General features: G+C 46.4%; 1 protein-coding gene across 3 annotated transcripts in view; it reads right to left on the reverse strand.

The window, feature by feature from the left end:
* ryr3 (ryanodine receptor 3) overlaps nt 1–15,529 on the reverse strand; it is a 79,465-nt gene extending 63,936 nt beyond the window's left edge. For 2 of the 3 annotated variants that reach the window (XM_062468581.1, XM_062468579.1), the window contains exons 1-3: nt 15,431–15,529; nt 5,312–5,431; nt 1,816–1,920 (exon numbers count right to left, since the gene is read on the reverse strand). In XM_062468581.1, coding sequence (XP_062324565.1) covers nt 1,816–1,920; nt 5,312–5,431; nt 15,431–15,478 — 273 coding nt within the window. In that variant the 5' untranslated portion in view covers nt 15,479–15,529. Of the gene's footprint in view, nt 1–595; nt 617–1,815; nt 1,921–5,311; nt 5,432–15,430 lie in introns of all 3 variants that reach the window. The other variant, XM_062468582.1, reaches the window with a different exon arrangement.
* Between the last annotated feature and the right edge of the window lie 572 nt (nt 15,530–16,101).

The following is a 16,101-nucleotide window of genomic DNA, read 5'->3' on the forward strand; positions in this document are numbered from 1 at the left end:
GTGTGCTACAAGGAGCTTGGTCAACAGTAAATAGGGGAGAAAACAGTTTGATGCGGACGTGACAGTGATTGCACAACGTAGAGTCTTGTGTGGAGAGAGGGAGGCCAGGCAAAAGCGTTCAAATCATGAGAAACGGGTGATGGAACCCATGGATGTCTATTTCAAGATCGCCATAAATCAGGAGTTCAGGAGCAGAGTTCACTGTATCCGTGACAACTTCATCAATCCTGCCTGGACCTATCTCGGAAGCCCCGTTTGCTCTTCACAAGCAGACCGGCGTGGAATTACTGGAAAGGGCTTTTCTCCTAAATGTCAGTAATTAAAATAAAACTACCAAAACAAACTGCATTTTACATGCATTTCTAATACAGGAGGCGTGTGCCAGAAATGATGGTTTCTAAACTATAAACTGTAGTGATGTAAGTTAAAATTAAAAAAATTATATAAAATGTACACAGCTACACCTTAGCATAGGTATGTGATTCCAATGGCAATCCCAAAATAGACAACACTTTGAAGCGACGTGTCGAAAGTGAGATGTTTTGTTGCGGGTCAGTAGAGACATCATGCAGACGAGGAGAACATGTTAACCTACCCATTGCTCATGGTCAGGACTCTAGCAACATTAAACACAGATACAGATGGAAAAAGAAATAAACAGATGAATAAAAGAATAAAGAACATTTTGTTCTGGGGGGTCGGGGAAGGTGGGGTGGAGTGGGTTTGGGTTGCTAGTTTGGCATCCAGACTGGATTTGAGTCAACATAGTTTGACATTTTTCAAACAAGACCAGAAAACAATCCCACTCTGTTGAATACAGAAACAGTCTGGTAACCATGCTTGAATGACTCTCCTCTCTTATAAATGTTTTATTTATGAATCTGAGGAGGGTGTGTGTGCTTTAGCCAGCCCGTTCATCTCTGATCCTGTGATGCCCTCCAGAACCTTCTGTCAGATCTCCACACATCTCCAACTGAAAACAGTCTCATGTAAATACTGGTCAGGAAATACTAATCATCACATGCTACAGGGAACCACAGGACCAGAGATGACCTCATCTACACACAACTATAAACAAGCAATTCAGGTGTGCTCATCTGAAAATAAACATTGCATTTGTTGGTTTAAAAGCTTACAGGTGATGAGATTCATGCAGCTAGGTGGAGAGGATGGTAGCAATCAGTCACCACCAGGGGTAGGGTCTGACTGTGTTTATTGTATCTAACTACTCAGTTATGACGACTTACCTGGACTGATAAACAGCATTGAAGGAGGAAGTTTCACTCTCTCACTCGCTCTCGCACTCTTACTATATGTCTCTCTCTCTCTCATTCTCTCTGTGCATATTACTAAATGTAAAACAAGTGGGCAAAGGAGGGAGGTTGTGGATGAACTCACAGGAAAGCAATCCCAGACCACCCCTCTCTCTCTGTCCCAGTCATGAAGAGGGCCTTCATTTACCAGAGAGCTCTCAGGAGTGTGTGGGTGGTCAGAGTATTACGACAAGATGACCAGAAAACCCCTGCAATATTTCACCCGCTGGTCTGACAAGTCCAGCCTTCAATTTAAAATGTCTGCTTGCATTTGATGATAGCTAAGCCTAATAATAATAATACAAATATGTTAATAGCTTGAAAAAAAATACCCCCATCAGTATACTGTCAGTAGAAGGACTGACAGAGAGGGCCGCTACAAATGGTTCTCCTGGTTCTAAGGACCCAGCAGAGCCAGGTGTGGTCTAGCAGTACTGTGCCCTACAGGGGGGTACAGGAGGGGAGTGGACCCAGGACACAGGGGCTCCTGCGGGGTACTCACCCCTTCGCTGTCCGGTCCAGTGTGGGCCAGCATCTCCTGCAGGGCCCGGACGGACAGGGACTGCTCCAGCACAAAGTTACAGATGCATAGGTCTGGAGGCACATTCTGCAGGAGAGAGGGGGAGAGGGAGGGAGGTGAGGGGGAAGGATAGAGGGAGGGGGAGAGGGAGGGAGGGAGGTGAGGGGGAAGGATAGAGGGAGGGGGAGAGGGAGGGAGGTGAGGGGGAAGGATAGAGGGAGGGGGAGAGGGAGGGAGGGAGGTGAGGGGGAAGGATAGAAAGGAGGGTGAGAGGGAGGGAGGTGAGGGGGAAGGATAGAGGGAGGGGGAGAGGGGAGAGAGTGAGCGGGAGGGAGGGAGGCAGACAGAGACTCATACAGCAGTGATTCAAATCATTAAAATATGCAAAGACCTTCCCATTCCTACACACAAACACACACCCACAGATACAAATCTCAGACATAAAACCAATGCCTTTTGCATCCAAAACCCCGCCAATCACCGAAAGGGAGAAATCGACGAGTTTAAAAAGCCCTTAGAAGAACGGTGGTGAATCCTACTGCTGACTCTGCAGTTTTCTTCAGTCTCCCTAATTGAAGAGCAGCTGGAGGAGCAGGGAGAAGCTAACTCTGAGTGCCTGGCCTCTGAGAGGTGGAAACCCGGGGTGGGTTTGGTTAATCCTTCCTCGCTGCCCTCCCCGTGACAGAGCTCCAGCCCTCCTCTAACTGTCCATGTCTCTCCCTCTGGTCTTTTTTATTCAAAGATGTTCAGTTTACTGAACAACGACAGACACAGTAGAAACCCCCACCTTCCCCACCCCGAGGAAAGAAGGGTACCTATTATGTGGTTCCATACATGTACATTGTTCAGCAGTGTTTAAAATAGGAACACTGTATAACATGATGCATCCTTGGATCCAGCTATCCATCTCCTGTGTCCCTTGTGGCTCTTCTCGATCTCTTTCTCATGGATAACGACCGACACACACACTCACTCACTCACTCACTCACTCACTCACACTCTCTGTTGGTGGCCTAAACTCAGTCTCCAGAGGCCCCTGGTAACAGTGTGCCCGTGGGGGAGGTCAGAGAGTGCACACAGCTCTCTCCTGGCGGTCTTTGTGTCGTCTCCCGTGTCTCCCACGTACTGGGCCTGGGACAGGCCTGCATGTCCTGGCATGCCGTGTCCCCCCATGCGCGGCCCCTTGTACCGTTTAACAGTATAGCGCGTCCTGGTCTAACGTGCAGCAAGGGGGACGGGGGATGATTTAGGGTCGAGCGGTGTAACACACCCAGTTGACCCTTGACCCCAGCAGTGAGGTGTGAAATGTGAGGATGAGAGAGTGCTGGAGGTGATAATGTACTTTGTAACTCGGCGCAAAACATGGTAGTGAGTGTATGTGTGCGTGTACATATTGTGTATACTGTACGTATGAGTGTGTGTGTGTGTGTGTATGTGTGTGCGATCAGAGGTAGCATGGATTACACTGCTTTATCTTGTTGGGACACTGCTTTTGTTTCATTATCATAAAGGACTGGAAATAAGGGTGTCTGAGCGGTTAGGGAATCGGGCTAGTAATCTGAAGGTCTCCGGTTCGATTCCCGGCAGTGTCCAATTACGTTGTGTCTTTGGGCAAGGCACTTCACCCTGCTTGCCTCGGGGGGAATGTCTGCTAAATGACTAAATGTAAATAAAGACACGGCATAGAGAGTGAGGGAGAACAGCAGTGAGACGGGGAAAGACAAGCCCCTGAGCTAGAGCACATCTAATGAGGTACTTTCTCAGCTCCGGACATGAGACCAAACCAGACACTGACTGGGATATTTCAGTTGAATTACCTTAACCATATCCATAATCCTAGTAGTAACATCACATGGCACCACTATGCCACAGAAATCAGATAACCTTTTCAAGAAGTCCTTCCTACAACCGTCACTACATGAATTCTGAATTCTCAGCTACCAATTATTGAACGACAGCTAAACTGTTCAAATGCCCTGTAGAATATTTAGCCGTTTTACACTACATAACACTGATTCTACTGCTAGATCTAAACAGATATTACATGTAACGCTCAACCATCCCTAACTAGGCTTGACTAAGCTGTTCCTCAGTTCCCTGTTCATGACAGAACCACATGTCTCTCTTTCCCACTTCAGAGACATGAATTTTTTACTTTATGAGGCCCGGAGCCAAGATTTATCCTCAAGCAGGGAAACGAGGTGTCAACACCTGGGCTCAGCTGCAGACTGCCTGGTCACACTGCAGAGGCCCTCAACACAGCGCCCGCATGACGACAACAACAAACACAGTCCAACTGCTGACTCCTTACCCAGCACTCTGGGTTCTAGAACCGTCCCCCCACAAGAGGATCAACAAAGACTTATCTCTTTTCTTAATACTCTACACCGCCTGGTCAGTGAAGGCATGCAGCTCCCTGATGACAGACTGTGGACAGCTCCTATAGTTTGTTCTGTAATTCATTCAGGTTATTTGGATGGAAAGCCCATCGTTCAGCCAGAGATGGATTCAGGGAGGAGATGGGGAGGGGGGCCACAAAGAGACCGGGAGGACAAACAGATGGCTGATAATACAATAAATCTCAACTGTCACTTAGGTTGCCTCTCCTTAAAGAGATTTACAGTTGTATCATGGGTGAAAGGAGGAGGGGCTTGAGGAAAGTATGATTCCTCTCTCTGGGCCACTGAGCACTGATGTCATTTGGAAATGTTATTTGTTTGTGCGTGAAAGTTTATTAAACCAAATGGCAGTGGATTTAGATTTAATTGCACATAGTGGAAAGAATCCAATTACAGGGTAGGGTAGTACTAAAAAGTGTTTCTGGAAGAGAATAAGCAAACTAAGTAGAGCAGAACACACGGCAATTCTGTGTGCTGACTGCTAAAGTCTTAAGCATTTTCATGCCTTTCAATACAATTCCTTGTTTTTCTCAGTAGCTCATTTGCAGCCTAACTGGCTCATTTTAAAAACAATAGCGAAGAGAAACAATGCATCCAATTCATTCATAGGCTACAGGGTCCATACTTCTGTGAAACTGTGACACTGATAAACTCCCGATAAGTTAATTGCCAAATGGGAAGGTCTCTATTGAGTTATTTTAACCTTGTTCTAACCCTGCAGAAGCACTGCACTCATAATAGAACAGTACATATTCTGCAGTCACTCTCGCTTATAAAGAAATATTAGACTTGTATTAGTATTGTAATGCATTTTCCCTCCCCATTAATATTTATCTCTCTGACCCAGCCTCTGAGCAATCCATCCCATGATGGACAAAGGGTCAGCTGTTTTGGAACCCGTAGCTGTTGCCATGGCGCTAAAGCCTGCAGAAGAATTCTGTTCTCATCTATCTATCTCATCAAACGTATCTGACAAAGTAAATGTAATTAGGATTCTCCGTTGCCTTGCTGTGTTATGTAAGCGTGACTGACACTAACACGTGTAGCTCTCTCGTGAAGGCTGGATCCTCCTCACTCACCTTAGCCTCAGAAGTGGGCTCCAAGTAGCACAGTCGGTTACCAAGACCCTCGGCAGCGAGACAGAACTTCCGGTTCTCCTTCTGGATGGCGGCAACACACTGGAGAACCACCTCGTCATCCTGGGAGAGGAGGAAGAGGAGGGAGGGGAGGGAGAGGAGGAAGAGGAGGAAGAGGAGGGAGGGGAGGGAGGGGAGGGAGGGGAGGAAGAGGAGGGAGGGGAGGGAGGGGAGGGAGGGGAGGGAGGGGAGGGAGAGGAGGAAGAGGAGGAAGAGGAGGGAGGGGAGGGAGGGGAGGAAGAGGAGGGAGAGGAGGGAGAGGAGGAAGAGGAGGGAGGGGAGGGAGGGGAGGAAGAGGAGGAAGAGGAGGGAGGGGAGGGAGGGGAGGGAGGGGAGGGAGGGGAGGGAGAGGAGGAAGAGGAGGAAGAGGAGGGAGGGGAGGGAGGGGAGGAAGAGGAGGAAGAGGAGGGAGGGGAGGAAGAGGAGGGAGAGGAGGGAGAGGAGGAAGAGGAGGGAGGGGAGGGAGGGGAGGGAGGGGAGGAAGAGGAGGGAGAGGAGGGAGATGAGGAAGAGGAGGGAGGGGAGGGAGGGGAGGAAGAGGAGGGAGAGGAGGAAGAGGAGGGAGGGGAGGGAGGGGAGGGAGGGGAGGAAGAGGAGGGAGAGGAGGAAGAGGAGGGAGGGGAGGGGAGGGAAGGGGGGAGGGAAGGGTGAAGAGGAGGTTTTGAGGATCACTGTCACATGTATTGAAACAGCTCATTATTCAACACTGACTGGGCTCATACTCATATATCCAAAAGTAGTGTTTCTTTAAAAAATGGACTAATATGAAATAATTATTTTTCTTTCACCATGCGGATCATACCTACAGTACAGGTTCAATACTTAGATCCTAATAGCACAGGACATTGTTTATCTCAATCATCAAAAGGAGTCGGAAGCCTGTTGAGGAGACCAGGTACAGTAACCCAGCCAAACATTCAGCAAAGAAAAAATTGTTTTTAACTCAAAAGCAGGTCTGAAATGAATCATAAATTAATAGATGACAATTAGTTTGAATTATCTCGACTGTGGAATCACCTCCTCTCTGAAAAGCAATTGATGAATGTATTACAGTGTTTAGCAGTTTTATTTTTACGTAGAATTATTACGTTTGGCACAACTTCTTAACATGAATTGCTTTAAAGAACACGCTGTTATTTCAGTATGAAAAGCAGCCACCATTAGTCTTGGCAACAAATGCAAAACGTTTCTAAGTAGCTGTGCCCATGGTTGCCAAAATCAATAAGAGAAGCACAAACTACTTAAAGCAATCTCATTTCAAACATAGGTTGAGGCCGGCTGTGGTTCAGGACAGATATTTTATTAAAGGAGGAAGCTGTGATGGGATGTGGGTCAGTAGAAACACAGATCCAACTGTTGTTCTGGAGGAACTCCTGGTGGACTCCTTGGCACCTCCCCACCAGGTCCGAGTACTGATGTGTCTCAGTCTTAAATCACCCCCCGATTGGCCCCACTCCTCCCTCCCTCCCTGTCCTGCCTGCTCAAGTCCTATGTTTACCCAAGCCCACCGTTGCCATGGTTGCGGCTCCCACAATCAGAGGAGTATCAATCCATTAGACAAGAGCCCACAGCTGGAGCCGTGAGGTTTTAAAAGTAGCTCCCACTGTATGCAGGATAAGCCCGGTATGACTGTGGGACTAGACTTGCTGTACTGTACGTACACTACTGTGTGTTACTGCTGTGTGGATCTCACACTGGCTCCACAATCACACCTGTTCAGATAGATGTGAGCTGTTCAGTACGTCTGGTCAGACCTCATCTTAGGTAGGTTCATCAGGGCTGAAACAGCCCTCTTCTGAGCTCATCTTACTTCTATAGGGTCCCCTTTCAAAGCATATTTCTACAGATTTGATGTAATTCAACACTTCGTAAGTATTCTGAACACCAAAATGGTTCCAAACTGTGTACGAGCGTGCACATCTATACTTAAAAGGCCTGCATTTTGAATTGATGTCTGAGTAAAATGTCAAACTGCTCTAAAATAGATTCCCAGGGCGTCCAGAACGAGTGAGGAAACAACAAAGTCTTAATTAACCCACAGAGACTTGCAACTTTCTCTACTACAGATGGAGCTGAACACATGACAGTTGGCCAGGAGTCAAGACCATGACACAGGTGGTGGTCATTCATGTTTGGACAGGGAAGTTTACTGTGACATGACACAGACTTCTTTCCTTTCTTACACCAGTAGGTTTGGATTCTGGTAGCTTGACAAATCAACTCCTGGCAATATAACTGGAATGTGGTGTTTGGTGGAAGTGTGGTGGTTGGTGTGTTTGTGTGTGTACCTGCTTGTGTGTGTCTTTGTATTCTGTATCAGTGTGTGTGTGTGTGTGTGTGTGTGTGTGTGTGGAAATATACATGTCAGTGTATATACAGTCTTTGCAGTCTTTGTGAAGAATCTACCAGGGCTCGCCGGTACAGTAGCTAAAGAAAATTGGATTACAGCGGTCAAGATCCTGTGGCTATAACCATAACCAGCCCCTTATAATAGGGGGGGGGGGGGGGGGGGGGGGGGTGTTGCTCTCTCCTGCCTCAACTTGATCCTGCGCCAAAGAATCTGGTGAATCTATCGCAAAGTGATCCTTGGGAGAGCAGATGGACCATCTGCTAGACAGCTAAAGAGCAACATCACAGACTATGTATAGGGACTTAGAGCTGGTGCGTGAGGGTGAGGGTGGGGGTGGCATAGCAGCAACCTGACCCTCTAACCCTTACTCGCTCGCCCCAATTACCCCATGCCCACCTCGCTCTCTGCCACCCCTTTCCATGGTGGTACCAGCATGGCAGTACTTGAATTGTGGATTCCGGTCCACCTCGATTCAACTGCAGCCGTCCTACAGGATGCTGTTGAAACACAGGTGTGTTGATGTTCCTTCGTTCCCTACCCCCCCCCCCCCCTCTCCTCTCTCTCTCTCTCTCTCTCTCCTCTCTCTCTCTCTCTCTCTCTCTCTCTCTCTCTCTCTCTCTCTCTCTCTCTCTCTCTCTCTCTCTCTCCCTCTCTCTCTCTCTCTCTCGCGTGCTCTCTCTCAACCTCCTTCCCTCTCTCTCTGTCCCTCCTTCTCTCTTCTTCCTACTCTCTCTCCCTCCTTGTGTCCCTCTCTCCTTCCCTCTCTCCTTTTCTCTCTTTCCCTCCTCTCTCTCCCTCCTTGTGTCCCTCTCTCCTTCGCTCTCTTCCTCCTTCTCTCTCTCCCTCCTTGTGTCCCTCTCTCCTTCGCTCTCTTCCTCCTTCTCTCTCTCCCTCTTTGTGTCCCTCTCTCCTTCTCTCTTCCTCCTTCTCTCTCTCCCTCCTTGTGTCCCTCTCTCCTTCTCTCTCTTTCCCTCCGGTTGTCTGAGCAGCAGGCCAGGCGTCTTAAAGGACAGGAGCAGGTGTGTATGTGCGGGCCGATGTGTCCGACCCTCAGGCCGTAACTCGAGAGCTGCTGATGCTCCTATGAGCCAAATAAACTCTCACAAGTCCCCCAGCACCGCCACAGACGTGAACTTGAGAAAAGGGGAATCTGTTCAATCCCTCAGCACTGCTATTTTGACACGCATGCTCTGCACATGCTCAGTAAGGGGAGGGAAAGGGGGAACGGGGAGGAGGGTTGGTAGAAAAAGGGGCAGCTGGATAGACAGATTTGGAAGAATACTAACAAGTTTGACTCCTTGTTCACACTGTCTGAGCCCTACAGCCCATAATAGGCCATCGTTATGGAGTTGTGTTTCACGTAGATATCAGACAAGGTGATAAGTGGGGTTCGAGTTACATGTTTTTAGTCTTGGTAAGATCAGAACATCAGATAAAAAGGGATAAAGATAAACATACTTTGAGAAGCGATCATAATCCAACTGATTTTATGGCCTTTGCTTACACAGTCTTAGAAGACTGTATGTGAGGAGTAGGAGGATAGAAAATACTTCAAGAAAACCCTGGAAATGTCTCCAGGCTGGAACTGAGTATTTATGAGCTTACAGAGGGAGAGAGAGATAGGTAGAGAGAGGTAGAGAGAGAGAGAGAGAGAGAGAGAGAGAGAGAGAGAGAGAGGAGAGAGAGAGAGAGAGAGAGAGAGAGAGACAGACAGACAGACTGACAGACAGACAGAAAGAGACAAGGAGTGACAGAGAGTACGAGGGAAAGACAGACAGAAAGAGAAGAAAAAGGGAAAGCACAAAAGCCCTTGAAGGCAAATCCAAAGAAGCCCCCCGAGAAGTACCAGTCACAGAAACCACCACTGATCCTCAGAACCCTAAAATAACAAGTGTTCATCAGGCAGGCGGCGGGCTGCCCTCTGCAGAGCCAGACCTCCTGCCTTTGAGCAGCTTGTCTAGAGAGCCTAGCTGCTACAGTACTGACAGTTTAATGAGATGCCTGAGTGCACGAGGTACACATCCACCTCTCAACACCACCCTGGCCCCAGCACTAACTAATGGGCTCCCTAGTGGAAGGATATCTGATGGGGTAGTGATTGGGCTCTGCTGCTGGGTACACTGGTTCATTTGTGTGGAGTGTGTGGAGAGTGGAGAACTACTTCTGGCCCATTAAGGAACTCCAGAGGGTATCAGGATAAGATGAGATGTACAGGATGTACATTGGTGCATTGTATGTTATGTGGTTGCATGGAATAAAGGTTTAATTTTGGTTTTATCCGAATTTGAATGAGTGAGAACTCTCTTAATATGATTGAATGCATTTTTCAGTCACTAGAGGAATTATAGTCAAAAACAGTCCAGCCCAGGCACAAATACGTAGCGCGCCACAAATAGGTTGGACATCCTGGAATAGAACATTAGGTAGGCTATAAAAAATAAATTTGACATTATGCTAGAACTGTCACTAATCTAGACTGTGGCTGAACTCCTCAATGTGTCGCCACACTTTCCGTGACAACCTGGACAGACGCTCCCCTCCCACCCTCTCTTCCACGAAACACGTAGAGAAGAGGCTAGCTGAGTGCTTCTGCCCCAGCATTGCGACGGTTCAGAGCCTCCCTGCGTTATACGGTGTCAGGATTACAAATTGGATTTCCCTGGCTTAGTTAGCATGCATGTTGCTCAGGAGTACCTGCCATGCGTGCTGTGCCTCCGCCTGAGGTCCTGCTGCAGCTGGCTGTAGGGTCCCCTGATTCTGTATGTCATCTACCGGCTCTGCAGGATGGACGAGGTGGGGATGGAGTGAAGGAGAAAAGTGGTGGGAGGATAGGGAAGGAACAAAAAGAGAGGAAAAGGGTAGAGAGGGATGGAGGAAGGGAGGTAGAGGGATGGAGGCAGAGAGAGAGGAAGGGAGAGGGAAGGAGGGAGGGAGGTGGAGGCAGAGAGAGGAAGGGAAAGAGAGGGAGAGAGGGAGGGAGGGAAGGAGGCAGAGAGAGAGAGAGGGATGGAGGAAGAGGGATGGAGAGAGAGAGAGAGAGAGAGAGAGAGAGAGAGAGAGAGAGAGAGAGAGAGAGAGAGAGAGAGAGAGAGAGAGAGAGAGAGAGAGAGAGAGAGAGAGAGAGAGGGAGGGAGGGAGGGAGGGAGGGAGGGAGGGAGGGAGGGGAGGGAGGGAGGGAGGGAGGGAGGGAGGGGAGGGAGGGAGGGGGGTTGGCATGTGATGGTTTGAGGTAAGGAGGAGATTGAGTACTTTTGTAGAGTTCAGCCATCTCAGGAAAACGTAAGCCGTCCATCTTACTGTGAGCTCTCATCTCCTGATGAGACAGGGAAGACCGTCCTGACTACAGGAACAGCCGCCAGGAAGTGAAGCAAATTAGCTCTTTATAATATATTCAATAATTCTACACAGAAATATTTCAATTTCTGAGAGTCTATTTCAATTAGAAAGAACTTTTGAAAAGAAAGAAATTGAATTATTTTTAAAGTAGAAAAATATGACTCTGTGACCATACAGGCATGCAACCAGGAATGTAAATTACTTCCAGATACATCAGATAAGATGTCTTCCATGCTCAGCTACTGTCATAGTTGACTCTATAAATCGAAAAGGTTGTTTATGTGCTGTTCAAGAATGAATAAAAACAAAACAGTACTCAGACCACGTATCAACTTTCTCCTTAATGGATTCATCCCTAGATGAATATGGTGTTGTTGCAAGTATAACAGCTTCCTTCCTTAGAAGTATGCAATTAATATGAGGAGTCATGTTTCAAGAGAGAGGCACATTACGACTGATAATAACTAAGAAGTTACGATTTCATGTCAATTCAGCGAATTCTAAATTCAGTGTGTTGTTATGGGGATGTGGACATGAACTTCAGATCCTCAGGCACAAACAAAGCAAGCGCAGCTGCTCGGCACCCATTTCAGGCCTTCATTGATTAATTACAGTAATTATTTGGGTCACGTCACACTGGCTCTTGAAGTGTGTCGCCGTTGATAATTCAGTGAGGACCTCCACAAGCCGACAACAGTGTACTCCTGAGCCTCCTGTACCAAATGAACGTCCCTGATTCTCAAGCTTCATGCCAATGAACAGTAATTGTGCTCTGATGCCGTGGCTGGCATGATTGAAATCAATGAATCAAGCAATCACTCCAGACCCAGGTTAATCAGGCAATGGAAGTAACAGTGCCGTGGCAGGAACATGCTGGCCATAACTACAATGAGGACAGTTGTGTTCTCCCATCACAACCTTCATTATTCATAGTGTTTCGTGAGCTTGTCGATATTGAATCAAGGCAGAGCAAATATGACAGCGTTGGCAAGCAAATCACCAACAGGTCCTTGAAATGTTTATTTATCTGCAGTACTTCCAGACACAGCTTTATAACTTCACCCACGGCCTTTTTAATGGGGAAAAAAATATGTATTTACATTTATTTCCATTACTACATTGTGTCAGGCGAAAACAACTCATTTACGTTACAGAGCTGCTTCCCCTACGCCTCCAGAAACAGCAGCCAGGATTGCGGGCATAAATCTACATTTTCAGATTTAAAAAAAAAACTGAAAAGCACAGTCTCTTTTGGCGGAGATTACTGTACACCAGTGTGCAGTACGGCCCCATGGTTCGTGCCTCGGGTGAATGTGAGGTAAGCCCGACATCAAGGCCCTGTAGCTGTGAGAGATGCAAGCAGACATCTTTTCCTTCCTCCCTGATGACTCTGAGGCCTTGGGGAGTCTGCTGGTGCCAGGGAACACACTGTCGCTCTGACATCAGACAGGGATCAATCAATAGAGAGGAAGTACTTCTCATCCAATTTGGATCAAGTTTTGGAGTTCTCCTTAGGCTGCAGATATCGGCTAAATCCTTACAGAGGAAGTGTGGTACATGTACCCAACGGCAATTCAACACGGTTATAGGTCAACTGCCATTTTCTAGCAACATCTACCATGGTACCAAGAAGACATATTTGCAGTATGAGGGTTTTACAGTCACAAGAGTACTAAAGTGTACTTGAAATCATTCAATTCAGCCTCTAATCATTACAAACGTATCTCCAACATGAAGAAACAGACGTTTTCGTCTATCGCTGAAAGCAAATGCACAAAGACCAGCTCCTCCGTTGAGATCTGTTAAAACAACTTAATCAAACCCTGATGTCTTATCAGACTCTGAGCTGTTAATTTCAAAATGCTGGCTAATCCCTATAAAAAAGGGTGCCAGAATGCCACTGGTCTTCTGCTTTCCCCGGCTGATGCAATGACCCCTGAGCGGCCTGGTGCCAGAGAAGCGTGCGTTTGCACTGTGGAAGCATCAGCTTTTAGGAGGCTAAATTTAAACCCCCAGGATCCTCTTCTGGAATGCAGGAGGGTTCCAGAACAACATAAACTCCAAATAAGCCCTGTGGAGCTACTGGGAGAACGGTAGCCCTGGAGTGGATACCTACCTGGTTTTTAAAGTGTATCTTCTGTGGTGTTTACCTCATCCCACCTCACTGATGATGGACATTCACACTTGCTAGCTTTTAGCAGGGCTTTGAGTGTTATCAAACTTATCATGTGGTTACTGTTGGCTTGTGGAAAGCTGAATATGCTGTATATAAGCCAATGGCACTTGCAGGTACGACAAACAATTATTCAAAAGACATTATGTAAAACTACACAAATTAAACTTGATGTTTTATAATGTGATAGTGGCTGACTAAGTGAAGGCGTCCTTCAAAGTACATGGGGTTGTGATAAAACCTCTAAAACAACAAGGCAAATAACGTGTGACACAAATACACTTTCTTCCCACTAATTTTCCATTTTCACCTCAATTCTGCCACTGGTCTGTTGAGAATCCAAATCAGTGGCTGGGCAAGTCCAACATTCAACATAATAACAAGAACTGGAATTCCCCAAAAAAAGCACGAGAGTCATCACTGTCCCATCTGCAAATAACAACATGATCAAGGACAGCCTATCACTGAACACCTGATTGGATCAGACCTCCTTGAGGAACCATGACCTCATCTGAAGCTCCAGCCACCTGAGTGTTAAAGTGACTAAACTGTCAGCAGGGGTATGGTTCACCTTGACGCAGCGCCATATTTTAACCCCGCCGAATTCCATTTTCTCATTTCCTGTGAGAGAAACTACCATTGCTCTCTGCCAGGTTTCCCACATTTACACTTTAACAGCACCGTGAGACTCCCTTGCCTGCCCCCCCCCCCCCTAAACAGTTCCGCACTTCTTTTAAATAGCAAAATAGAAATACTGCATTTTTTGATAGTGTACAACAAAAATATCTAATATTCACACCCATCATTCTTAACCATACAGGGGCAACATTTGTTGACAAAAAACCCTGTGAACACAGGAAAATAAACCAACGAGCATGTTGTACGGTAATTCTCTCTCGAAAGTTCACAAAGTGCAAATAAGCAAAGCAACGAACTGCTAGTAACATGAGCTCCCTAATGTATTTCAATCAACTCTCCCAAAGTTATTTTTTGTCGTCTATGATGAGGTTTGATGACCACGTTGGGTTTGTCTTGGGAAGCCTGCAGTACCATTATTGCTGTTCTCATCAGATAATCAGGATGCCATTGTGACAGTGGAATCTGAAAAGTGTGGGTCAGCATATCTCTGCCATGTTAAATACTAGGACTCGTTAAATACTGTGGCATGTCACTGACAACCAGCCAACTTTATATTTTCTAGTCTTAGTGTTCCAGATTGATCTACAACCCCAACACATAGTGTTGTTCTTCATGGTATTTATTTTTTCCACAACAAATGCTTTATATAACCCCTAACCTAAAACTAGTCAAACATAATAACATGCAACGTGCCAATCAAAGCTTTCCTATAATAACTTATTTTCAAGTTACTACAGTATACAGTCAATTGAGTTATGACTTGTTTGGTAATACACAAAGGTCACCTTTGTCAAGTAGGCCTAGCCTACTCCAGCCAATACGTGTATGTTCAAACTACTGTTATGGATACTCACATTAGACCGACATCAACCCATACATATCCGTTACAAAGGTAAGTGCTGTGCAGATTTCAACATCTGCGTCAAACAGCTAAAATGTGTCTTGCAAAGCGTGTGAACAACTTAACTTAAAAACGCCTCTCCTTGTGAATCGGCATATGAAAAAAAATACCCTTGATTGATAAGTATCTAGAAGAAAGAGATATTCTGACTGGAAAAATAAATATGGAATGTAGGATTCATATTGTAATTCCTGAACTAGTAGCCTATTTTTTTTTCTTTCTTTTAGCGTAGCCTAAACCGAAATACAGTAAAACAGCACTATTCTCCTACATTTTGTTTTGTTTAGTCGGATTGTTGTTGCTATGCAATTTGTTCCAGCACCTGCAGATAGGACTTTCTTTAAAATTCCATAGCTCGAGCCCGGTGGACAGGTGCGCCGCTCGCTCAATCATGATGCACATAGCGTGCACTGCACCCTACACTTGCGACAAGTTTCCATGGAGAGCATTCGAGAAAAACTAACCAAAAATACTGCCGAAATCCGAATTTGTTATTAGCCTACCCTGAAGTTACAATTCCCAACTTTGCATGGCTATCCTAATTCAAGTAGCCTACTCGATGTGTCCCGGCAGACGCTGGTGTTTATACCACATCCATTAGGCTACTACAGCAAACGAAAGAATCACGCTTTCCTTACGAAAACAAAAATTGTCATTACTTACAGTTCTTAGGAACTGAATCTCATCTTCCCCTTCTCCGCCCTCAGCCATGGCTGTGAAGGAGCCTGCTTAGACTCTGAAAGCCACCACTGACTGTGGGCAGAAACGCGATGCTGTGCCTCTCTTGCCGATATTAGCATAGAGCTCATCCACAGCCATATAGGGTAGACCGGGCAAGCCCACCGCCGCACCGCTGATTGTCACTCAATGCGCTCTGCCTGCCCAATGCCAGCAGTGCGGTCCTCTGGGGAAGCGGAGTGGGAAGATCCGTGGCAAATGAATGTGCCGGATGATGCTGTTGAATGGTACAGAATAGAAGCCCACTGATTGTTAGGCTATATTTAGCTACCCCAAAAAATACAATTAGCAGTTTGTTGCTGATCATTGAAATCGCTTCAGAAACATGCTTAAGTTAAGTTATGACAAAAGCCTATATTGATTAATTGATTGATTGGTTTGGCTAGGCTACGTCCCGCTCATTCCTTTTTCTCCGTGTGGGTAGCGTAAGGTTGAGAGAGATAACTGAAATAGGGGGGAGGAGAAAGAGAGAGACACAAATAAAGGGGAATAGCCTACTTGATAATAACCAGTTTGTCAGTCAGGTAGTGTCCACTTTTGTTAAATGGTTAACCTTTGAGTCACTCTAATAATGGCGGGAAATCTAGGGTCTTTGT

The sequence above is a fragment of the Osmerus eperlanus genome, chromosome 8 (genome assembly GCF_963692335.1).
Source record: "Osmerus eperlanus chromosome 8, fOsmEpe2.1, whole genome shotgun sequence".
NCBI lineage: Eukaryota > Metazoa > Chordata > Actinopteri > Osmeriformes > Osmeridae > Osmerus > Osmerus eperlanus.